General features: G+C 45.0%; 1 protein-coding gene across 1 annotated transcript in view; it reads right to left on the bottom strand.

Moving 5' to 3' along the window:
- RGS12 (regulator of G protein signaling 12) overlaps positions 1-27,288 on the bottom strand; it is a 173,193-nt gene that overhangs the window by 42,053 nt on the left and 103,852 nt on the right. The window contains exon 5 of the mRNA XM_083151805.1: positions 1,066-1,235. Within this exon, the coding sequence (XP_083007931.1) occupies positions 1,066-1,235 (170 nt within the window). The remainder of the gene's footprint in view (positions 1-1,065; positions 1,236-27,288) is intronic.

Below are 27,288 nucleotides of genomic sequence, written 5' to 3'. Positions count from 1 at the left end.
TCATGTTGATATTTCGTGATGAATCTCATTTGGTCAATGTTGATACACCAAGCATATTAACAAAATATACTACACACCCCATCAGGATGTATTATCTTAGACTGAAACTATACCTTTTAAAATGGACCTTGACCGATGATGGATATGTGAATATAACTAATATATTTTTGAAATTGGAAGTGCCCATTAGTCCATCATTGATTTTTGAAAAGTTTCTGTGTACATATAGGATGTGTCTCAAAGTTAAGGTGCAAAGGCCCCCATACACTAGACCGACCTGTCCTAAGGACAAGTCGGACCCAATTACCCCTGAGCTCCCCGGGAGGGCTCACCTACGATTTGGCACTTGACACCCGGGCAGCTGCGGGGAGAAGGTGCTACAATGCACCCGCGATGTGCAGTTGATGGGTCCAATCCGATAGATTTTATGTTCAGCAGGTACAATCTCCAGTCAAACACACTGAGATCGGCCCGATGCAGACAAAAATTGTACTAGTGTATGGCAGCCTTAAGGATAAGGCCTGCAAGGTATACATGTCACACGTTCAGCTAGCTTCCATGCCATATTTGTTATATATATATATATATATATATATATATATTTTATGTTGCTATGAAGAAGTTTGGTCTGCCAGGAATATGGAACGCGCCATCTATTTAAACCAGTGTTTTTCAACCACTGTGCCGTGGCACACTAGTGTGCCTTGAGCTGTTCTCAAGTGTGCCCTCAGATCTAGAGATACCCAAACCAATTTACAACCACCACCAGTTCAACAGTTATTTACTGGTCTCTTCTTTTCATGTAAAAGGCCAATGTATTTTATTTGTGTTACCTGTGGGGAACAGTGTGATTTTTTTTTATATAAGGGGCAATATGTTTGTTTTTTTCCTGTGGGGACCAATGTGTTTTGCCCTGTGGGGATCTCATGGTGTGCCTTGGCAACTTTAAAATCTTATTTAGTGTGCCACAAGGTAAAAAGGTTGAAAATCACTGATTTAAACCGACCTACACATGCAATATATTCACACAGCCAAAACGCCATATGTCTGAATGTTTCCACTTACCGTGAAATATCGAACACCAACTGGATCCTGAAGAAGTCGTTCGAATGAGACAGCCCAGCTGGCAACCCTGCGCTCCCCAAGTCTCCGGCAGCTCTGCACGCTTGGCAGGCTGGCATTGCTGCTCAAACTGTTTTCGCTGACGCATCCTTTCAGGTCAGTGCTGTTCAATTCTAACAGGAAAAGTAGACAAATAATAAAAGATATAGTACTGAGTAATGAACAGCGTTTGCTGTCCAATAATACAGTCCTCTGCTGAATGTCTGCTGAGCCCAGCGAAGACAGAATGAATAAAGCTAGATAATATATAGGTTCCACAATATATAATGCATTATAACGGCTCCAAATGTTATATTTACATAATAGTGGCGACTAGCTGATCTCCTGCCATTTATTTATTTTAAGAATCTGACTACGTCTATATTTGTGCAATGTCACACCTGCACATGCCACTGGGCCACTCTTTAATGAGATTGAAAAGAGAGCTCTAAGAGAATAGTAAGAGATAATGGAGAAGAGAGGGGAAACAACAAAATCTTTGATGGGTCTGCTTTACTATCACAGCCATATAGGCTAGGGCACTTTAACATTTTTTCCTTTTTAAGCACTAACCCCATAATAATTAACAAATACACACAAAACAAGGTTTAAATGTCTTATAACAGAAAAGGATTTCGCTTTGCATCCTTTATCTTACGTCCCCTTTCACAATGACTCTTAACGAGGTCACTAAATAGTATGACAGATAACAGGACGCGGCGATCAGATATCCGGGTGGTCATAGAGTGATTGTTATGGACTCACGGGTAAAACCTTTGTTTATCAGCAAAATGACTATTGCCCAAAACTGTGCAACAGACCCTACCAGGAAAAATACAATTAACACCACAATTGGCTCATTCATTCAACTTGATCGCAAAGCAACCACCTGACAGCTTTACAGCCAATCATGTGCGTGGCCAAATTGTACATATATTTAGTTATCTGGAACTTCTGTTTGTCAAACACGTAGCATTACTGCCACTCTGCCCTTAGGAGAGGCAATTATGCTAATAATTACATCCATTATCATTTACTTATACAGCGCCAACATATAATTGTTAACAAAACAGTAATAAAATACCGGACAGAGAGGAAGAAGGGCCCTGCTCAGTCTTTAGAGAAATGTGGATTTCAAGGATAAGTGCTACATATTACATATTGGTCCAGACAAATTGCAAAGGTTCCTTTTGGGCTGTCTGATCTATGTATCCTTGTGTGTATAATGTACCACAATGTGACTTTCTAATTTATAAATGGGTTGGGATCATTTGGTCTAGAGAATGATGGTCGACAGTCATTAGGTCGACACGGTTCTAGGTCGAAAGGTAACTAGTTCGACAATGTGTAGGTCGACAGTTAAAAGGTCGACATGGGGTTTTGCAGGGTTTTTTTTTTACCTGAATGTCAACACAGTCGACATGGACACAGTTTAAAGTGCACCGCATCCTCTGGCATTGCTCGCTGTGCTTCAGGCACGGTGCCTTGCTACGCTCGGTGCACTATTTTATTCTCCCACAACATGTTGGCTAAAAGAACCATATGACTGTCTACAATCATGCTGTAGACCAAATGACCGCATCCCTTATAAATAGCATAACACTATACAATGAAACACAGGGGGAACACAGGGGGAACACAGGGGGAACCCCCCCCCCCGACAGATGTAGCCTCTATTCTGTTTGTACCCATTTGCTACATACACACTTCAGTGAGATCGCTTAGAAAATGCCCTGAAAATTGCCCGGTGTGTAGACCCCATTAGCTGCCCATAGCAGAATAGCACATGCAATCTTTAAGGTGCTTATGCATTTGTGCGATTTGGACTTATTAGGCTCCAATGGATCGGTCTGATAAATCGCATGAGAAGTTCTGCATGGGCGTCACCTCCGGTTCCGATTTAATACGCGCGCTTTGGAGCCGGAGAGCGGAAAGGCTGCACTTAGGATTTGTCGTATCACTTGCTGGGATCACATTCGATATACTGTATGCAAAAGGACCACATTCAATATACTGCATGCGTTCTTGCTGCCCGGGAAGGATCAGGCCGCTCTCTTTGGCGAAGATGCATAGTGTATGGGAGCCTTTAGTAATGCAAATACAGGTGGAGGTTGCGATGTTCACGTTTACTCAGACTTGCAGTCCCAAGAGAACACTGCGAGGCCAAGGAAACTGAATACACCCAGGAAATGGGAGCAACACCATCCGCCTCCACCTAGCAATCACTGCAGAGCAGTGTTTTCCAACCACTGCACCTTGAGCTGTTCTCAAGTGTGCCCCCAAATCTAAAGATGCCCAAACCAGTTGACGCCACCACCAGTTCAACTGTTATTTACTGGTCTCTTCATGTAAAGAGTCAATGTATTTTATTTTTGTTACCTGTGGGAACCATTGTGTTTTTTTATATGGAGGCCAATAGGTTTGTTTTTATCCTGTGGGTGCCAATGTGTTTTGCCCTGTGGAGATCTCGGGATGCAGTTTAAATCCCGGCGTTCAGAATCCCGACGGCCGAAATCCTGACACTTGCTCCCTCCGTGGGTGTCCACGACACCCCTGGAGGGAGAACAAATTAGCGTGCCAAGTGTAGCGAGGCACCGGGCCCGCTGCGTGTCGAGCGCAGCGAGCCCGCAAGGGGGGGGGGGGGGCGATCCACGCCCCCCCCCCCCCCCCTTGTCGGGATTCCGGCGTCTGGATTTTGAACGCCGGGATTTCATTCTGAATCCGGGATCTCATGGCAATTATAGAATCTTATTTAGTGTCCTGCAAGGTAAAAAGGTTGACAATCGCAGATAGATAGTTATACAATTGATCCCTTATTAGTTTGTGTATAGTAAAAATAAAAAACAAAACAGATTTTGGTCCAAAATGATCTAATTCAGATCAATCTAAACAGATTCTACCCAGCATGGCGCAAGCCACATCCAGTGGTTGTGTGTACCCACAGACGCCATCCAAAGACTATGACTTAAGAAATGATTGCACCCCCCCACCCCACCCCCCATAATGCCAGCCTGGAACAATTACCAGCAACGACCTGAAAATGAGAGGCATCAAGACTAGCTGCACTGACAGTGGTGGACCCCAGAGAGCCATGTACAACACTGTACAGCCACCGTCTCTGCACGTTTTACGTTCACACCTAAACAATAACCCCACCCTGATCTGCCAGAGGAGCTGTGTGCCTCAGGGCGCGGATACTGATACAGGTAAGAACAGCCTTTTCTGTTTACAGACAAATAGTATTATAACAAGCTAACGTGGCTATAACAGCACAGTAATACAGTGTATACACAATGTATCACAATGGGTGGTACAGAAAACAGTCAGTGCCTGAGGCTTGTTACATAATACACTAATATCCTTTCACAAACCAGATCACCGCACCAAAGCTCCCATTATATGAGGACTATCCGATGTCTACTTGTTCAGTTTCACCTACATTTCCATGCACAGTATAAATAGTAACAAGCTTGTTTATAGAATCTGATACACTGTATACGCCAGTAATAAATAGTCAGAAGAAACGGACAAGGAATGGGGGCACTCACGTTTGAGAAATCGGAGACTGGATAATCCCGCTTAGTGGGATGCAGGATACAAGAGGGGAACATAGTAACAATGCACATCGCTACAATACAAGCAGAAATGTTCCACATCAGGAAGAGAGTTAGGTGTGGGGGCACCATTATTACCCGGAATACCCTTCACAGGGTCAAGATCGGAAGGAAAGTTACCATAAATCATACAGTGGGGGTTATTCTAGCTGGTTTGTCTTTAATGGACAAAACCATGTGCACTACTGCAGGTGGGGCGGATGCACATGTTTGCCCGGCTGTTACCAGAACGTCCCCGCTGGCGAGAGCTGGCAGAGAGGGACTCCACCAAACTGGGACGCGCGTGCGGCAATGGGGACCTGCGGGGAGCTTCTTCGCCATGGGGCGCGCAAGCATCTCGTGCGCCCCCCCCCCCTGTCGGGAAATGGCGGAGGCAGGCGATAGTTTCGCCAGCCCCTGCAAAGAAGAGGCCGGCTCCATCTGTAACATGTGCAGAGAGAGTTACATTTGGGTGGGGTGTGTTCAAACTGAAATCTAAATTGCAGTGTAAGAAAAAGCAGCCAGTATTTACCCTGCACAGAAACAAAATAATATTCCTTTTGCACCAAGGCAAAATGCACCAAGGCAAAGCGCTGGGTTTTTGCCTTGTGGACCCGGGTCAGCATCTGTGTAAAAAGAGTACTGAATAAAAAATAAAAAAACACGGGTCCATTTCCCCTCTAATCCTACCCTGGTCCAGGGTGGAACGCGGGGAGGATCCGAGTGGTGGGGCAGTGTAAACTGCTTCACCGCTGGCACACATCTGGATCGGACCCATCAGTGGCAATGTGCCACTGATGGGTCCGATTCTGACACATGTGATGTCCCGCCGGTGCGACCACAGGACCTGACGGTATGTCAGGGACAGCTGATTTGGTCCGATTTAACGGCCCGATCAGTCGGAATCGGACCAAACCGACTCAGTGTATGGGCACCTTTAGACAGTGTAAGTAGCAACATGGAACGGTGACACCTCGTTTTGTGGGAGCAGTTCAGAAAATGCAGGCATGCCTTGACTGCTTGGTGGGGAGGCCTGTTGCAGCTGCACCACATCACACGCAGCCTTTGCAGCTCAAAACCACTAGGCTGCGCAGCCAGGGATGTGCGATTTATGGCCACATTGCGGAGTGGGACCCAGGGCGGCCTTGCCTTGTGTAAGATGCAGAAATTTTGCAGTTTTGCCAAATTTCCCTAAACTGCAACCAGGTCTGAATCAGGCCCATAGGGTGTATACACTGCTGTTCAATATGAATGATTTATCTTTCTGAATCACCTCATAACAATAAACTATCCATGTCATTGCATAGTGTGTACACAGCTTAATGTAAAGGAAATGCTTTACCTCTGAAGTCAGAGCCTCATTTCCAACATTCTCTACAGCGTGACTTTCCCAACCCTTCACATCTGTAAACTTATATTACAGAGAACACCACGCATCTCAGTTAAAGCTGCAGGGACTCAGGTAAGCACAGTGCACACTGCTGGCATAAAACCAGCCCTTTATGTACGGGCACGCTGATCACACATGCAGCTAGCCAGGGGAATACTTTTCAGAGATGTGCCCAGTTAGCCAATGACATTTTCCGACAATGTTAACCGTATAGGCTACAGTGCAGTTTGGATAGTCCCTAAGATATTATGGGCCTGGTAGGCAGAATAGGTGAACTGTCCAATGGTAGCCCCTCCCCTTGATATTGTTGACACAATTCCTGGCTTAGTATAGGCTAAGGCACCAGTTATAGCATACCATGCTGGGGGATGCGGGATTGTGGGAGAACTGTCCACTTTTCCAGGACCCAGGAGACCTTCTCCCTAATTCAGTAGTCTACTCTGGAAGAGTGAGCAGGTATATTACAGTATTACAGCTGTCTTTGGTGGAGAGGGATCCTTTGACTCCTGCCCCATCATTCTTAGCTTCCACATAAGTGGATCAATTGGGTGCACATGTGCAGTAGGTAGGCTGGCATCATTCCCAGCAGTAAAGCGATAGCTAAGCCAGGGGTGAAAAACATGTGGCACTCCAGCTTCCACTGAACTAAAAATCCCAGCAGGTCTTAACACCGCCATGTTAGCAGGGCATGCTGAGATGTGTAGTTCCACAGCAGCTGCAGTGCCACACATTGCTGGTATATCGGCAACAGACAGCTACATGTGGGGCAGTCATACAGACATGGGGGTAGATTTATTAAGCTCGGTGAAGTGATAAACTGTCTGGTTTTTATCACCGGCCAATCAGCTCCTACCTGTGAAGCTACAGGCTTGTTTTGAAAAATAACAGGTAGGAGCTGATTGGCGAGTGAGAAAAACCAGACAGATTATCACTTCACCGAGCTTAATAAATCAACCCCATGGAGAGCTGAACTCTGGGGCTTGAGGCTTTGCCAACACCAAGTGATTGGAAAATGCCATAAGACCACATTATGTCTAGTGACGGGAGTCTGAAGGATCGGAACCTCAGCTTTCATTGGACATGAATAAGCGAGAGACCAATCACCATGGAAGAACGTCCAACCTGCGGCCCTCCAGCTGTTGTGAAACTACACATCCCAGCATGCCTTGCCACAGTTTTGCTATTAGGGAATGCTCAAACTATGGCAAGGCATTCTGGGATGTGTAGTTTCACAATAGCTGGAGGGCCGCAGGTTGGATATGCCGGTTCTAGAAGGTGCAAGAGAAAGAAGAAGAAATCTGATTGGTTGCTATGGGCAACATGTCTCTTCAATAGCATTCCCATCTTAGTAAGTTTACCCCAATGTGTTCATTCTAGCTCACTGCACCTTTCAAAACCCACGCAGTTCCTCTTTCCTGCCTGGGGTGTCACAGTCTTCTTTGGGGCTCCTAGCACAATATGGTCTGTACTGATCAAGATACAGCCCAGACTGTGCTAGTAGTACCATAGCAGAGAGCGACACTCCAGGTAGGAAAGAAGAACTGTGCCGGGTTTCGAAAGGTGCAGGGTGCTAGAATGAACACCAGATACAAAGGACTCTGCCTGATCCTATAAATACTTGCTGAAATACACAGACACCATCCAGATAGACAAAGAATCTGAGGTTAGACGACCTTTAGACACTTGCAGGATCAAAACCTCTGTACCAGGAAGGCTTGCTGGGTATAAATTGGAGAAGTGGTATGTACACAAAGCCTCCAGTCTCCATCCATCACACATGCAGAAACATTTAGCTCAGCACTGCCAGATAACAGCGCACTATTTAGATAAGGCTTGCTGCACTGTGATCTAACACATGGGATGTGCCATTGTGACAGCAGGCAATCAAGTCATCAACACAGCCTACAAAGGCTGGGGATTAGAGGCTTGTCAGGATAATTAAGCCTCCCCCCACTCTCTGCCATTGTGCGGGGTGGCAGTCAATGGGCAATCAACTTGACTAGAGAAAGGAGGATACGCTGAAGACCTATCATTATGTTAACACATCGAACGGAACAAAAAGGCCCCTTACACAGGCATTCCCATTTAGATGCGAGCAGCCAGGGCTGTTATTTCCATTATTGTTTATTTAATACGTGCCAAGAAATGCTGAACAGCGGCTGAGACAAAGCCTAGGGCAAATATGTCCTTTAAAAAACATACAGCAGGCAACGAAGGTTATTGCTCACATGATGTACGGAAAAAATGAAACATCCACATAAAACCACATTAACATCCCAGCACTTGCTGTAGACCGCATTGATCGCTAAATGACATGGGGGAGATCATTCACATCAATAACCAAAAGAGCTTTATGCCCCTTTCCCACTGCAGGCTTTACACGTGTAAATGCCGTTTTTTTAGCCTTTTTAAACGGCTAGAGCTGCAGTGGGAAAGCTCCAGGTTGCTTTACACGGGTAACAAATACCGGTTTTTGTTACCCGTGTAAAAAGCAGTGTTTTTAACGTGTAAGAGCCGTTTTTTCCGCAGTGGGAAAGGGGTAGCCCTTACACGTTAAAAAAAAAACGGCATGGGGTCCCCCCCCACTGCCGTAACCAGCACCAGGCTGAAGGAGCCGGGGCTGGTATTAAAAAAAATCAGGAAACCCGACAAATAGGGGTTCCCTGATTTTTTACAACCAGCCCCAGGCTCCAGGTCCGGGGCTGGTTCCCAAAATACGGGGGACAAAATGACTAGGGGTCCCCCGTATTTTAAGAACCAGCCCCAGACCAAACAAGCCAGCAGGGTAATGTCACAGCCGGGGGACACTTATAATATAAGGTCCCGCGGCCAAAACATTCTCCCTACCGACCAGTCAGCCTGGCCAGGGGCCCTGGGGGAGTGGGGACCCCCCCAATAAAGGGGTCCCCCCCCTCCAGGACTTACCTGACCAGGCTGAAGCCTGGTGCTGTCCTCGATGCCCCTGGGCGGTGGGCATCGAGCTGATGGTATGGTGTAAAAAATAGAATAAAAACCATTGTCTTTTACTGGTGAACTATGAGTCCCAGCAAGCCTCCCCCGCAAGCTGGGACTTGGAGAACCACAAGTCCCAGCCTGCGGGGCATTAAAGGGCCCGCTGGGTCTTGTAGTGCCACAGTAAAAGAAAGAGTTAAATAAACACACTGACACACGTGAAAAATAAAAGTTTAATACATACATAACACATACATACTGATACTTACCTATCTTGAGCCCGTAGGTAGCCCTGGTCCTGATGTCCTGGTCCGTGTCGGCGTCTGTATCCATGTCGGCATCCCTGTCGGCGACGGCGTCGGCGGTCCGGAGTCCGAAGAAATCCATTTGGGAAGCTGTGGAAGGAAACCATACTCACCTGTCCCAGCGCGACGTAGTCCAGGTAAGGTCTTTGCAAAAAAAACAAACCGACACCCGAACCAAGCGGACAGCTGAGAGACGCACGGTGTGTTTACATCGTGCGGCTCCGCCCCCGAATGCCGCTATTGGCCGCCTTGCGGCCAATCAGGAGCCGCTAGGCCGCAAGGCGGCCAATAGCGGCATTCGGGAGGCGGAGCCGCACGATGTAAACAAACACACGTGCGTCTCCGTCAGTCCGGTCTGGTTTCGGGTGTCGGTTTGTTTTTTTTGCAAAGACCTTACCTGGACTACGTCGCGCTGGGACAGGTGAGTATGGTTTCCTTCCACAGCTTCCCAAATGGATTTCTTCGGACTCCGGACCGCCGACGCCGTCGCCGACAGGGATGCCGACATGGATACAGACGCCGACACGGACCAGGACATCAGGACCAGGGCTACCTACGGGCTCAAGATAGGTAAGTATCAGTATGTATGTGTTATGTATGTATTAAACTTTTATTTTTCACGTGTGTCAGTGTGTTTATTTAACTCTTTCTTTTACTGTGGCACTACAAGACCCAGCGGGCCCTTTAATGCCCCGCAGGCTGGGACTTGTGGTTCTCCAAGTCCCAGCTTGCGGGGGAGGCTTGCTGGGACTCATAGTTCACCAGTAAAAGACAATGGTTTTTATTCTATTTTTTACACCATACCATCAGCTCGATGCCCACCGCCCAGGGGCATCGAGGACAGCACCAGGCTTCAGCCTGGTCAGGTAAGTCCTGGAGGGGGGGGACCCCTTTATTGGGGGGGTCCCCACTCCCCCAGGGCCCCTGGCCAGGCTGACTGGTCGGTAGGGAGAATGTTTTGGCCGCGGGACCTTATATTATAAGTGTCCCCCGGCTGTGACATTACCCTGCTGGCTTGTTTGGTCTGGGGCTGGTTCTTAAAATACGGGGGACCCCTAGTCATTTTGTCCCCCGTATTTTGGGAACCAGCCCCGGACCTGGAGCCTGGGGCTGGTTGTAAAAAATCAGGGAACCCCTATTTGTCGGGTTTCCTGATTTTTTATTACCAGCCCCGGCTCTTTCAGCCTGGTGCTGGTTACGGCAGTGGGGGGGACCCCACGCCGTTTTTTTTTTTAAAATTCTCCCCCCCCCCCTATCTTTACACTGCTTAAACGGGTTTTTAAACGGGTAGGTGGGAATGTGACAAAAACAGCTTTTAAACGGTAATTTACCGTTTAAAAGCTGCAGTGGGAAAGAGTCTTATGGCTCTTACCCGTTTAAAGACCCGTTTAAAAAAAACGGGTCATTACCCGTGTAGGCAGTGGGAAAGCAGCATTAGTTGCATCAAACTCATCGGTCGAGATGTAAAATGTGCTAAAAAGTGGAGAGTGATAATCCACCAACCAATCAGCTCCCAACCGTCATTTTTCAACCCCAGCCTGTAGCATGGCAGTTACGAGCTGATTGGCTGGTGGTTTTTCACTGTCCATTTTTATCACTTTTCCAAGTTTAGTATCGCTGGCCCCGGAGAATGAGGGGTAGATGTATTAAGCCTAGTGACGTGATAATGTGCTTAGTACTTTATCACCGGCCAATTGGCCCCTAACTGTTATTTTTCACTTCACCAAGCTTAATGAATTTGCCCCTCAATACATTTTTATGTATGTTTTACTAGGGAACAAGTATCCAGCACAACAACTGATCTGCAGTATAATTTTAAAAGCTAATCAGCTGCTCTGATTCTGCAATCACATCGTTGGAAGAGTGTCAGTGATTAGCTAAAACAGCTGGTTTAAAGAGGATCCAATTGGAATAACTGAATTCAAGGTTATTGCTGATAAACAAAACAAAAAAAACTTCTAAAAAAAAGATCACCAATAGAATTTTCTCTTCTCTTCTACTCCCCTGGTTTTTTTTCTTACTGACCAATCAATTATCTTCCTGTATGCTGCACAGATATACAGATGTATATACATTAAGGGGGTATTCAATCCCAGGCGCTATTTCCGACAGGGGAAATAGCTGCACTCACCTATTCAATGCTGCGGTTTCCAACAGCATGAAAGGCGGATTTCAACAAAACAGATCCGACTTTAAAACGAAATCGGATCAGTTTTGTTGAAAGCAGATGTGGATTGTCGAATTCACAGCCGTTTCTCCACAACCCACGGCAGATTTTTTTGCCGACATGCCCCCTTTTTCGACACTCGGAACATTGAATTCTGCCTGGCGAGAAACTGTGGAGCCGGCCAAAAACGGGCCAGGATTCCGACTATTGGAATCCAAGATTGAATACCCCCCATAAGCCTCAATACATCATGCAGCAGATCTCGTCTAGTGCGAGTAATCTGACTGGGAAACTCCATTTTTATTACTTCCTTCTCTGTAAGACCAAAAATGTAAAGAATAAAAAGCATTTCTTTTTTTTTAACCATCAAAAAATAAATAAATTAAAAAAAAAAAAAAATCTTTGGGGGTGGATTTGATTTTTTATTTTGGGTGCCTGCAGCTCCCATCTAAAGCGCTGGGCGATATTCAGTTGTTTGTGTTGCTGGGCAGCTTTTAGAAGTCACGGCCAAATGCACTGGGTTTCTACTGGACGTACTGTGCTCGGCACCCCGGAATTGACTAAGTAGATTTCTGCTCTCCACCCCTGGAGGGTACAGGCAGAAATAATGGGCGCCCAGTCCCTCAAACAACTGAATAGCGTTACAGGAACTGTGGCCACAACAAAAGCAATGATTCCAACCATAAATTGTTATCCCTCATTTTTCTACTGGTGCGATGACCGTGAAACAAACATGTCCATTCCCGAAACAAAACCATTTCTCTGTGGAACAAGCTTTACCTCCAGTCATGCACTTTCGCATCACTATTTGCCAGCATTTAAATCACTATGTTTAAACAATAGCAAGAACATGGTAATTAGAGCTTTAGATGCTTAATAATGGGTTTATTATCCGGTCACTTTGCTTTTGACGTGCTTTTCCCGTATAGTCTCCAGGGCCAAATTAACAATAGAGTGGATGGGAATAAAGTCCCAAGCAGCCACAAAACAATAGTCCCATCACCGTGTCAGCGTAGAAGCCATAATCCATAAAATTATTATAATTCTGCAAAATAATGCAATTTTGCTACTATCATAAAATTTAGAAGGGGAGACATTGGGGCTGATAGTGTACACGCCCATATTGCACTGGCCACACCCATGCAGAACTGGCCACAGCTCCTCCCCTTCTCACAATAGCCCCAGATTATTTTCATCCCAAGGATCATGTGGCCCTAAATCCTACCCTGATATTCACAGCAAAACCTTAAATTTAAGGCGGTGTGGTTACAAAACCATCTATTGCAGGATCCAGACAGCACAGATTGTTACACGCTAAACAATTACAGCATTACTGTAAAGCCCCATACACACTAGATGACTTTATAAAATATATCTTCTAAAACATTGTCTAGTGTGTTCACTTAATATTAAGGATGCACGCTCCCACATATCGATAATGAAACCCCTAACCCACCGGCTGATTTTGGCTATATAGCCAATGACCCGCATGTCCAGCTAATATCACTGAACAAAATGGTGTGTATGCTCAATTTGTCCACCCGTGGGTCGTCTTGTGTGTATGGGGCTTCAGGAACACTCTGAAAGCACCACAATTCTTCTACCATTAAAATGTTATTCTGGTTTCAGATTTGTGACATATATTGAAAGTTAGGTTTTCATTTACATTTGTGGGACATTTATTTTAGACATATTCTAAAGGCGCTTGCCAGTTCCTCTGTCTGAGTAGTAGTTCCTCTGTCTGAGTAGTAGTTCTAACATTATTCAAATGTTCCTACTTCCAGTTCTCCAGAAATACCAAACTCTGAGTAAGCATGAAACTGGTGCTCTCTCATGCGTTCTGTAGAAACATGCTCTTTAGCAGGAGTAGGCATCCAGTGAGGCACCAACTGCTGTGGAACTACACATCTCCGCATGTCCTGCTACAGTTTTTGCATAGGATAAATCGCAAAACTGGGGTGGGGCATGCTGGGATGTGTAGTTCCACAAGTTGCCTATCCGTGACCTATACTTTGTAGTCCCTTTTGTAACCGCACGTGAGAAGAAGACCAATTTAACCAGACATGGCCAAGCAGGTGACCGACGTGGGTGTGCCAAACCCACTCCATGATATTGTGAAATAGCAAAAATCTTTCGCAGAGATAAAAGGTCGGCTCAATGGCTCCGTATAATAACCGAAACAGGCACAGGCCCTCTTTTATCCCCAAATCACCTTGCGTTATTTTTAGACACATTTATGGTGCAACAAATCCATTTTCATCAGTTTACCACCACAGCTACCAGCAAACGGGGCCCTTCCTGGTCCCTCCACCACCAACCCTTGAGTCGTTCCTATACTCCAACCTGCTGTCACTATAAAGTCACAGACTATAAATGTCAGGGGACAACCACTAACAACGGAAGGCCTCGGTCATTATTTTAAGGTCTTTGTTTTTTTTATTACAGGTACACCACCGATTTTCCGGCAACTTTTGGTCCGGAACCTCTTTTAATCCGGATAATTTTGATTTGTCCGGATTAAAGAAGTTTAGGGACCTCTTTTAATCCGGAAAAAGCAAAATTGGATTAAAAGAGGTTGATGAACTCTTTTAATCTGGAACAAGTGCAAGTGTCAGTGAGTACAGCTTCCGCATACACTGCAGGTGACACAGGAAGCATCATGGCGTCTGAGGTCAAAGCAAGTACCGCACATCGGTGGAACACACAGCATGAGCAAGTGCCACTGGGTACAGCTTCCAAGGATCCCGCAGGTGACACAGCAGGCAGCAGTGGGGCTGATATGGCATCCAAGGTCCCAGCAAGTACCGCACATGGGCGGAAGACACAGCATAAACAAATACCACTGGGTAAAGCTTCCAAGGACACTGCAGGTGACACAGCAGGCAGCAGTGGGGCTGATATGGCGTCCAAGGTCCCGGCAAGTACCGCACATGGGCGGAAGACACAGCATAAACAAGTGCCACTGGATAAAGCTTCCAAGGACACTGCAGTTGACACAGCAGGCAGCAGTGGGGCTGATATGGCATCCAAGGTCCCAGCAAGACTTTCATTCATACTGCACTTACTGTTAATGTTTGTTCAAAATGTACCTGATACCTTTTTTGCTTATACAGCACGTACTACACTAATAAACAGTTTTGCATACACTACTGTGTTTATTCATTCATTAATATTATGCTGTGGCATATATTTGACTGTTTATTGCTTTAGAAATGTACTGAAGGTGCAAAATTAGTAAAAACTAGAAACCTTCGATAATCCGGCAAAATCGATAATCCGGCATGGCACTGGAACCGATGATGCCGGAAAATCGGTGGTGTACCTGTATTAGTATTATTATACAACTTTAAAAAAATGTATTCCAACTAAAAACTGAAATGAATAAATTAATACAGAGCAGCACAACAGCATTTCCCCAAAACAGACAACTTGTCCAGAGAGATTCAGACACTCGATTGAGCCTGGTTCATTTAGGCTTAAGGTCGGACTCCCAAAAGAAATAGGTCAGCGCCTTATCACAGAGTTGGCTAAACTTTTGATTATTCGCTTTGATTGTACACTTAGCTAGTTAACGTTAAGAAGTTTGTTCCTCAATTACATTTCTGTTAGGTATAAACCAGGCCACAGCCATTGAGAGCTTGAGTCTACTCATGTTTCCAGACATGGCCACAGCTTAAGTGCTACAGCATACACAAGGCCAGCCCACACCCGTGCAGAGCATTAGTGCTCATTGAGATAGTCCATTGCAAACCAACAGTACAAACCACAATAAGAACCACAACCAAAACAATTAATGCTACATTCAAGCCAAAGCAAAGTTGACATGAAACTTAGGGCGGTTGTGGCCATCTCCAAACAGGGCTCCATAGGGGTTAAGTATCCTGGAGCCTATAAAGAATGAGATATTGAAGCAGCAGAAATAAACCTGTGGTCTCATGTGATGACTGTAATTTCGGAGCGCTCTCATTTACATTCCAGTACAAGCCTGTGTTTTTAGTTTACAAAAGATCAACCTGGAAAGATTACAGTGCTTCAATTCATATGTTTTTTTACAAGAAATGCAGAATTTAGAGCCCAGGCTTTAAAAAGACCAGGTTTCCCGCACAAGGTAATACGTCCATTTCTCTGCATTCTATAACGGAGGCCGGTGTATCATCGATGGTTTATGGCTGATGTTGAATACTTTTGTCATCGATGTGGGAGAGAACCAGTTGTTTCCTACCTACATGGATGGCACAAGAGAACCGATGTTTCACCCCACATTTGGATTGGCCCACAGGCCATTCAGTCAAACATAATGGATGACCATCGATAGCTAAAACTATCGATGGTTATCGATCACATAGTTTATGGGGATCGATGGCTGGTTGCAGTATCACCAGCGTTGGCGACTGCACCGTAACGGAGATTCCTCCCTTGTGTATCAACGTTTCAGGGCTCAGTACCCCATCATCAGGATGTGAAGTACTGTCACTGACCACTAGAGGCCACTCCACGGACCAAATCCCTCAGAAAGTGAAAGCAATGTTTGCAGGGACACTGACATGTTTCAAACTTGGGGTGGGGTGGGAGAGTTTGTCAGCCTAAAACTACCATAGCTCAAAGTGAAAGTACATTGCAGAGAGTGTCATTTTGATGGGCATTTAACTAGTTGTAAATAAAGACAATTAGGGTTACATCTAATAAGACTTCTAAAAACAAATAGTGATGGCATTGCCAATAGCAACCAGATTCTGACACTTTATATATTGCATCCCATTTCTCGTAATGAAGCAAAATGATGAGTTGGTACTTATATGTTAGTTGGGTGTCCACTAAGCCATCTGCTTAGTTTTCCGCGTCCGCTCGCCACGCTTCGGGCTCGGTGGCTCGCTGCACTATATAAAATCAACTCCATGCTGACATGGATAGTGGGGGTATGAGCATACTAACTATAGTGGGCGCCCAACTAACATATAAGTACCGATGGGTTCAATGACGTGGCTAATTTGGTGTGAGGTATACATAAATAGATACCAATATAAATATACATGTACCGAATCAACCTCCAGAAAAGATTACAGACTTACCTTATAGGCTTCCTGAAATTGGAATGTGATTGAAATTTTATTTTAACACTTAATAAATCAAACCACTTTTTGGTATATATTGCAAATGCGCTCTCTTGTTATCATATAACTGTCGCATTTTTTTATGTGACATTTCAGAAAAAATTTGCACATTTTGTCCTCAGCTGTAGTAGGACTGTCAAAAACAAAACAAAAACAAAGAACAAAACACCTCTGTCTACCTGCAACAGAAACTGTGAGCGCGACACAAAATAAACAAAAAGTATACAAATGACCTACAAATACCAACACGCAGATTCCCAACATCTTCCTACCAACCTCAAACCCTAAAAGTAAAATAAAAAAGGTCACAGAGAAACAGAACAGCCGGGCAGACACTTTACCTGGGTGCAGCTGGTAGGAACCGGTATGCCACCTCACAAAATACTTCAAATCACTCACAGAAAACCAGCCATCAGATTCCATGCCCGCGTCAGCTGCTAATTCCCATGGTCCGGAGGGTACGGTCTCCCCTAATGAAATGGCACATGTTGTTTCCTAACCAGTGCCGCTAAATGAAGACAAATTCATTTCATTCTCCCAGAATATCAGCCAGCCTCGCTGTCCGTACAAATTGCTTCTGGTTCCCCCATGACTGCAAGGAGTGAAAACTGATAGCAGACTCAACAAAGAGGCATAGGAAGCCTGCTGAATTATTTAATAAAGAGAACCTTCAGCCTACCGCAGATAAAGGAACTTTCATTATTAATGTCTCGGTGAAACACAACCAATAGCCACAGAAAACTCCGCTACGGACTTGTCATGTAATATTAGTGTTATGGGATGGAGAGGGTGGACCGGCATACAGAGAAGCATAGAACAGCTAATATAAAAAGTAAAAGAACTGGAGATAACCTGTGCGAGACAGAGGGGGCAGTGCACCAAATCCAGCGTTCTAGTGCATGGCGTAGACCCTAAAGCGCAACACTACCTATTCTAACAGGATATTAACATAATTATTAGGAGATAGACGGAAAATGAAGATTTGTGTCGAACCTCTGCAGACATGGCATTCTAGCACAAGTGTGGTCTGCATATAAATTCTGAAATGCAGACCAAAATGTGCTAGAAGTACCACAGTAAAGAGTGACACTAGAGGCAGTAAAGGGGAACTGCATGGGCTTTGAAAAAGGAAGGGTGCTAGAAATACTATATTACAGTAATAACACAGAAGTGGTGACCACTACAGAGAGAGCACCTAAGTCTCCAGCAATTCAGCTGCATAGAGTCAGATTTATCTGCTTGTTAAACGAGCCGCCATTGTCATCGGCACGCCCCCAGCCCCACGGCCCCCAAATTCTGTCACTATGTCCACAACACACTTCTCCAAGGTGCCCTGCAGCCATTGATCCGTTAATCTTCAATGGTCATCATTGATAGTGAAATCAGTGGTCAACATTGGGTGGTGGGCCAATCAATGAAAGGGGCAGGGCTTAATAGGCCACCATGGGCGGGATTAAGTGTTGCTGTTTTCCAAGCACCGATGGCAGTGAACCATCAGATCTCCGCCATGGATGGCAAAACCATCAGCCATTGCAATCCTTAATTTATCCTTGGTCGATGTTACAAGCTATGCGATTTGTAACAATGCTGTAAAATTGATCTACAACATTTTAAGATGCTGCCAAGCGTTTGGTTGCTAGCTACTGGAAACGTAGCGCAGCCTCATCTGATTGGCAAAATTAAATTGTACACGCGCGCACACACACACACTATACCGTGTAAAAGGCATATTTGGTTTACCGACATGGAAATGAAAAAATAATTAAATGCATGGAAAACATGTATATAGAGCGGATTTGTTATTAGGCAATTTTTTTAATTGATTTTACCACTATTATATAGAGAGAACATTAAGAAAATGAAAGCACTAACCACAGAGTCTTAAGGGGCCTACACAATTTAGGGCATTTTTTAAGCGATCTCACTAGATCGCTTAGAAACTGCCCTTACACCACGTGTGTAGGGACCAGTGTATCACTTTAGCATGCTGGATAAATCTAGTTAATCGCCGGACAAATCCCTGTACATCTCTTGAAAAAAATCCTAGATTTTGGATCGAAACGCGTTGGTCCAGAAGAGGCAAACCAAACACCGGATTGGAAGATTGTGGCTCCTTGTCACATACACCCTGGGATGATATTCTGGATTTTCTACCAGGTTGTAGACTTTTTTTTATATCTGCCCTATCTGAAATCTGGGAGTTCTGCCGATATCCTCACTTGTGATTTTATCTAGGTGTTATTCTGTATGTGGAGAAAGTGTATTAAAGACTGCTGTTTTGAACATACGCTGTGTGACAGGTAAAGAAACCTTTATAGGAGCAGCAACACATATCTCTGAGTGAGTTGTGGTACGCATTATATCTCCCTTCATATGGTGCCTATAAAAGATACCTTTGTGTGAGAGAACGACATTTTCCTATTGTGAGTTGGGGTACGATATCACCAAAAGATACCTTGATAGGTTTTGTCTACCCATGTTTGATGTGAGTTGGGAACGCATCACGGTTTTCTAGTAGTTTCCCTAGAGGTACTTCACCATATATGTTTTTATGTATTCTTCTTTGCATGCACATTATTCATATGTGAAAATGTGCATATGAGGATACATCGTGATTTCTGGGAGGAGTTTCTGTGAACACTTTCTTCATCAGAAGTGAAGTAACGTTACATTTTATCTGCAGCATACATGGATTGGCTGCTGCGCGAGAGGGTGGTTCACGGTCACAATTTTCTTGTACATCCCTGTACAGCGCTGTGTGCTGAGCGATCCAGAATGCTCATCAGCACATCTCCCCGTGTGTGGGCCCGATAGCTTTTTTCTAATAGCCTGTAAAATGAGTTAGGAGCTGACTGGTTTGTGCTTCATTTCATCCCACTGTATCTCTTTCCATGCTTTGATAAATACGTTCCTTAGAAACAAATAATGGTCATTACCTCGATCTGTATATAGGAACCAGATGTAAGTCGTGTCCTAACCAGACTACAGTATGCTATATCATGTTGTCTGATCCTGCCTCCCCTAAAGGCACACAGTCCAAACACACCTCTAAACCTTCAAAATGAAGGCCGCTTGACAGGCCAAGTGCGGTAAATCACAACGTCAGCCCATTCTTCCTGCTCATTAACCTCTACACCTCTGGACAGAACCGCACAGTACTCACAGACATGGAAACCTCTGCATAAACAGAGGCCAGTTTTACAAGAGCTCCCAGCGGAGCCCTGAATCTGGAATTGGGCCATGGGCGGATGATAAAGTATAATCTTCATAACAAAGACTAGATATTCCCAGCAATGAAGTCAAACAAGCCCTATTTAGAAGCAGGATTTATTGTCACTTCATTTTTCTGGTTTTACAGTAAACCATAAAGACACAAGTTATTCCGGAGAGAGAATGTAGAGGCAGAATCACAAAACTTTATGTAAAATGTATTTTAACAAGGAATACAATAAAAAAAAAAAAAAAAAGACTGTTCACAAAAAAATAAAAAAAAATCATAATGGAAAAAATAATAATAATGTGATTAGACAGCCGATCTCATCCAGAAGTATGCCGACACAGGCCTAAGCCAGGCGCTGTGGTTGGAGGAAGTTGGGAGGGAAAAAGTGGTGGTTCAAGTCACAATCATCCATGGTCCAGCAAGTAAAATGCAAAGAAGAGGACACGAGATAACCAGTTTTCAGAAGTCCAAGCATTATAGCCTCAACGTTATTTGATAACGGCATTCAAGAGTTATCTTACAAGCAAAGCGAAGTAGGCTTAAAGTTTCATTGCCAATAGTTATTAAGATGTAACAGTGTTGACAAAATCTAACTTCAGGTCCATACACACTGGGCGATTTTGCCCAGCGTGCACGGACAGCAATGATCGCTGAAATCGCTTGGCTGAAAATCACTCAGCGCATACACACTGAGAGATTGTCCCGCTGCCCAGCGACTTTCACCATTTTGAAGGGGTTCCATCCATAGCAGGAGACTATAGAAAACCATTCAGTCTGTTGTTAAAAACCAGCAGACGAACAGCAGCGTGCATCAACGCTCATTGCTGGCCCATACACACTGGGCGGCTTTGGAGCTGAAAGCAGCTCGAAAGACAAAACATAGAATTTGATGGCAGATAAGAACCATTTGGCCCATCTAGTCTGCCCCTTTACGGAGCTGCTTTCAGCTCAAAGTCACCCTGTGTGCCACAACTGGTTGATATGACAAACAGGGATGCATCGGGGAGCTTGCAGAAGGTGCCCCGTGTTGGTGGTCCAACCACACCATTTCAGATTATTTATGCTCAATGTAATAGGCAAACCCAGTGCTAGTGGCTCCCAATCATAAAATAGGCGGACAGAAAGAATCTTCCCCACAAAACTGAGCCTCCGGTATAAAACGTAATCCTTTTTTTTTTGGGGGGGGGGGGCATTTCTCCATAACATTTGTCCTAATGGGCCCCACACTGGGTGATATTCACGCATTTTCTGAGCCACCACTGAATTTAAGATAATATTAATTTAATATAATATAAGAGTAGTGCAAAATAAACTGTGACACTCTAAGACAGACGTGTCAAACTTGCAGCCCCGGCCGCCTACTTTTGTGGCCAACAGGCTCATGGACTTGAAGGGCAAAGCCCCTATCCAAACTCTGAAGCCAGGAGAGGCTTCAGAAAAAAAATGTGCAGTAATACTGCCTCTCCTGGCTTCAGCGTTCCCAGTAGTGCATTGCGCGGGTGACTGGTGATGTCACCGTGCACCCGCGCAGTGCAGGGCTGGAGGTGCTTCGCGGAGGAGGCGGCAAGGCAGGTTAGCGCAGGCGAGCGGCTGCAGTGAGAGGGGGCAGAGCGGCCTGCAGTAACCCTCTGCCGGAGGCAGCAGCAGAGAGTAGTGCTTCAGCAGAAGCTGCGCAGTAACCTCCCAGTGCCTTGCCATTGGGAAGGTGTCAGCAGCGGGGTGAAGTAACCCTCCATGGAGTCCATGGCATGCCTGCCAGCGGTAAGATGCCTTTTTTTTTGGTGCAGCACTGTCCTGGAGTAGTAGCTACGTGGAATCACTACCCAGGGAAGTGATAGTTGCCACATTGTTCCCAGCCTGGGAAGGAGGGGGCATGCGTTACCGGACACCGAGGGGGCAAATGTGTTACCTGGCACCGTGGGGGCAAATGCGTTACCTGGCACCGTGGGGGCAAACGTGTTACCTGGCACCGTGGGGGCAATTATGTGTATAAGGCACCGTCGGTGGTGATATATAAGGGGAATAACAGCCCCTGGCACACACTGATATATGGTATTATTATATAGGGGAGAGGGGACCACACAGTTATGTGGTATTGTTATTATTATATAGAAGAGAGTAAAATTGCGTATAAGACGCTTTCTTTTTCTTGCGGCCCAGTTGGGATTTAGACCATGATTTTTCGGCCCAGTTGGGATTTTGAGTTTGACATGCCTGTGCTAAAATATCGAGATTAAAAAAAAACAAAAACAAAAAAACACACAGTTTGGGAACCTATAATTAAATTGTCAAATGAACCCTCTTACGGCACTGACCCACCAAGCAGGACACTGCCCCTAAGAGACATGTAAGTCAATGAGCCATTTAACAACTCATAAAAAATTGTCACGGCATAATAAGCAGATATGTAGGTTTTGCCCAGAGGTCAGATTAAGGGGTCAGGCTCATACCCTATACATCAGCTCTGCTATGTGTTGTGTCTGTGAACTTGAGGAATGCACCGATGTGTTATTTTACTTTCCCAGTGAAGTAAGGAAGGACAGAAATCGGAATCAAAGGATCCTAGTAGGTACTGCTAGAAAAACGTCAACACGCCTGATGGCCAGTAATGTTTGAAGATTCTGGTCTGAAATTTTTTCAGCCGCTGTGCTCCATATACCGAGACCCTAGTTCTATGTTACACTTGGGCAAACCTATGGGCATGGATGATGCTTGAACTCCTGCTCGATTGACAAGTTTGATAAATTAATAGATACCGGAGTTTCTGCCAAAGTCTACATTTCAGTAGTAGGCTGGTAGGAAAATAGGTGTGAAGTCCGTAGATTTGGAAACAGTATCTGCAGCAAGAACAGGGCTTGCTTATTTTTTTAGTTGGGTTAGTGCGTGGAGTTTTAGGTGACGTCATTTCCATTTACGTCAAATAGCGATAGCAGCTCTGGCAGATTGGCTCAAATAAACTTCGGAACTATTCCTAGACAAACTCTCCTTCCAGGAATCCTGCACTTGTTACAGATGCCACTGCACATTAACGGAGCACGGCAGTGACGCGCTCAAACAGCCAAGATGATCTCAGCCAAGAACAAGAGGGAACTTCTGGTAAGAAGAACAGATTCAGAAGAGAATGCCTTCCAGAAAAAGGACCACAATCAGCCACTCAAAAATGCACTTCAGGAGGGTCACACAGGCCCCCTTACCGGGACTAGGTGATTTGTTTTCTCTGTAATCTGTCCCTCTCTCTATTTCAAGTGCATCACAATTTTTCTTCCCTTCCCCTCTCTAAAATCAGTACATGCTGTAGCCCACTGCAACACTTACGCATACACTAAATAGTATAAGCACGGCTTCTATCCGGGCTTTTCAGTCCTGTAATTACATTAGCCACTAAGAGTAGCGCACAGGATACAAGTGAACGGTGCTTTCTGCAATAGATGGGCTTGCATAAAAATAAAAACACTACTCAAAAAAAAAAAGAAAAGACATGGCTTCAATCAAATAAGTATATGGCTGGAAAGATGAAGGAGAACATTGGCAATGTCATCAGAGGACAGACAACCATATTTAACATTGGTAGGGCAGCCAAGAGGGAGATCAATTGGGAATCTAGTTTTTAAATTCGATTCTACAGGATGGAAAACCGAACTGGCCAATGACATCCACCAGGAAGCATGCGGGCAATGTGATCTGGGACAAACTATGCAAGCATCAGTTGAAGCCACCAATCCGAAACCTTCTAAATAGGACCCAGTGCATTTGCTTTCCCAAGCAGCCAATCAGATCCCAGCTACCATTTTGCAGAATGCAGTAGATACGCATATAGCTAAAAGCAGATGGGTAAAATCTCTACTAATACGCTATAAAAGGTTTGCCTAATCCCCGATTGAGGTTATCGGGCCAGTGAAAAGGCCGCATCCTGATTCTGTTCATTATTACCTCAGGTGACAATATGGCCGATCCCACTTCATATAGCCAACAAGTTCTCTTTAGAAAGCTACAGTTTTATCATACATGTCAGAAAAAACATCATTTCTGCCTCGTACATATGAAAAAATGTTGATTAAGACTGATTATAGAGCGCCAAGAACTGTCTGCTGCTAATCAAGGAAGACGTATAAATTAGGAATTTTCAGGTTTAGCGCAGCAAGACATCTGCAATCACTTTTTTAGGGAAATTTATGTGAAAGTTGGTTCATTAGTAAAAGGATGAGCAAATCTGCTGGTTTACAAATCAAGATATATCATAATGGGTTGCGGAGTTCGAGAAATTACAGATTGTGGTTACGGGTTACTCATCATAGGGTGCCTAAACTATTTAGAACTTCCTTTAGGTTTTTTTTAAAAACAAATGAAGACTTTCAAAAGAGAAAAAAAAAAAAAAGGATGATTAAACAGGCCCGGAAGTGAATCACGGTTACCACCACTTAACCTCAGATTTCGGGTGGCCCAAGAATGACTATAACACAATGAGACATTAAAATTTTACAGCATAACAAATTGGAAATGAAGTTTGCGCAGGATTTAATATCTTTCCAGGCTTGAGGCAACACTTAGCACCTGTTAATACAGTTACATACAGTAATAGAATAATCTCAGGGCAGTGAAGTGCACAAACTGGCAACTCATTCAGTTTCAAATCAAATCAAATCAAATCAAATGACCAGAATATGGTTTCTTTAAACTAGAACAACCACCACATACTTCCTGTTGAGCCTCACACAAATTTAGTTAGGAAACCCATGAATGGTTAGCTCATTTGGCTAGCTCATTAAGTTAGCTCATTAAGTCGCACGATTTTTCATCGCATCGCATGCCATACACCCGATGCACAGCGACGCTATGTGATTTAAGCCCCCTATACGATTTTAAATTGTATAAGCACCCTAATGGGTGCTTACAATGTTAAATGCACCCCCAGTATGAACGTGAACCTGAAGCGTGGCGAGCCCGCGAGGGGTGGCGGTACGCGTCCTCCGACCTTTTCATACCCCCACTATCCACGTTGGCGTGGAGTTGATTCTATATAGTGTGGCGAGCGCAGCGAGCCACCGAGCCCGAAGCGTGGCGAGCCCCGCGAGGGGATGAGTATTACTTTACATGTATTCTGCTGCCCCTTGCGGGGCTCGCTGCGCTCGCCACGCTTCGGGCTCGGTGGCTCGCCACACTATATAAAATCAACTCCACGCTGATGTGGATAATGGGGGTATGAAAAGGTCAGAGGACGCTCGCCATGCTTTGGGTTCACGTTCATAGTGGGGGTGGCGTGGGGGTCCATTTAACATTGTACGCCCCCATTAGGGTGTTTATTACATTGTATGACATCGGGGGACATCGCGGAACATCACATACCATTGCATGCCTTATGGTCTGCGATGCGATGGGCGCCGTGATAATACACAAGTACCCATTTGGCATATCATTCATTTATATTGAGCTTTGACGAATAGTATAGCGTATTATTAGCCTGAATGTGCAATGCGCCAGGGAATGCACTGATTTGACATGTGAAACATTTGTATATTTTTGTGCGTGTGACTGTATACCAAGTGCAATCTGCAAATTTCAATAATGATACATTTGAAATGTGTTTGACATTCCGGCAGACGAGACACAGACGCGAAAGCCTAAAACTGGTCAGGGGACTACAGTGGAACGTGGTGCACTATATAAAGAAACTGTAAGGAAGTAAATAAACAAAAACAAATAAATAATGTGCTGGAACTATGACATTGCTCACAATGCCGGCTCCGGAATCCTGACTGTAGGCCGCCAAACAGAAGAATGTCAGGCTGGTAAGGGTTAGGCTGTGGTGGGAGGGGATATTAAGTTTTGGCAGTGACAGAAGCAGAACGGCTTGTATTTTATCTCTCTCCAAAAGGTGATAGGCCAAATACACACAAACTGGCTTATACCCCATTCACACCAGAAATGCAGGGACAAACCCGGGAATTCAGTTCCCGGGACAAGCAGGGACATTCCCGGGTTTGGACCCATTCACACTAGAAATGTCCCTGCATTTTCTGGTGTGAGAAGGGGGCAGGAAGGAGGCGGGCAGGCGGCGGAGGTGGGGAGAATACTCACCCCGGTTGCTAGTCCTCCGTGCAGGCCAGGGATCCACACAGGCGGCAGCGCAAATGACGGGACAGGCTGCGGATGAAGATGACGCAGCTCTCCGGCGTCCTCACTGCCGCCGGAGAACTGCGTCATCATCCACCGGCTGTCCCGTCATTTGCGCCCGCCGCCTGCGTGGATTCCCATCCAGACAGTACACCGAGGACACGGCAACCCAGGTAAGTATAACCTGTACCTTTCACACCAGCCAGGCCCCCGGGTTGAACCCGGGAACAACCCTGGAACCTAGCCGGGTTGGAATTTGCCCGGGATTTTGTCCCGGGAACCTTTCACACCAGCGCTAGTACCGGGTTGTTCCCGGACTCAACCCGGGAATTTAGGCTGGTGTGAATGGGGTATTAGTGAAAATTGCCTTGCCTGAACAGTGTATTTCGCCAGGCAATAGCGATGCTGCAGGGAAAAAGCATTGTACACACTTTGCAATTTGGCCTAACCAACTAGACAATTTTGACTCATCGCCCCGTGTGTACACCCCTTAAGCATCATTATGATTGGTCGTCAGATGGCTATTCGAGTGACTCCGAGGGAACTGCTCTCAACAAGTTAGCACTTATAGGCGTATGAGCCTCATTATTGACCAATCAGAACCTCATGACATACATGAGTATTTTGTATACTGAGACTTATTCTTAGGTAAGTGTGGTAAAACCGTAAGCCCACCGTATATATAATTACCAAAGTCCAAAAACCCTAGGTAACAGACTTCTCTTATTACTGTAGCTAGTTTATAATAAAGATCCCTTTTGATACTTCAGAGGGTATTCAATTAGGTCCGATTTTTCGCATAGTGGGGGGGAAAATCACTTTCTCTTTTGTTTAGGCGCATGGGGATTTGCCTTACTCAATTGGAGGGATCCTTTTTTGCTTTGGAAGTGGCTAAAAACACCTGGATCTGCAAATTAGCTGCCTCTCCACATGTTTTTTGCCACTTTGTCGGTGAAATTGCAGCTGTTCTCAGGCATTTTTTGGACAATGCCTTTTCACTAAGAAAACTGAGAAGGAATTGCCGAAAATGCTTTCAATAGCAGCGAAAACAGCCTCGTCGGGGATCAAATGTGTTCAGTTTTTCACCGATGCGAAAAAAGCGAAACTAATTGAATAATCCCCTTAATGTCATTTATTACAGTGTCTTATATAGCGCAGCAGATTCCGTTGCGCTCTACAATTGTAAACAGAGATAAAACAAACTGGGTAACAACAGACAGACTTGGAGGTAGGAGGGCCCTGCTGCAAGCTTACAATCTATAGGGATGTAGGAGGGAAACACAAGGACAGGCACCAGTAATAGCATAGCAGTCCCAACAAGCTGCAAGTCCAGAAGGG

Source organism: Crinia signifera, chromosome 1 (assembly GCF_055691185.1).
Source record: "Crinia signifera chromosome 1, ASM5569118v1, whole genome shotgun sequence".
Taxonomy (NCBI): Eukaryota; Metazoa; Chordata; class Amphibia; order Anura; family Myobatrachidae; genus Crinia; species Crinia signifera.
This window is presented reverse-complemented; position numbering and strand designations above follow the sequence as displayed.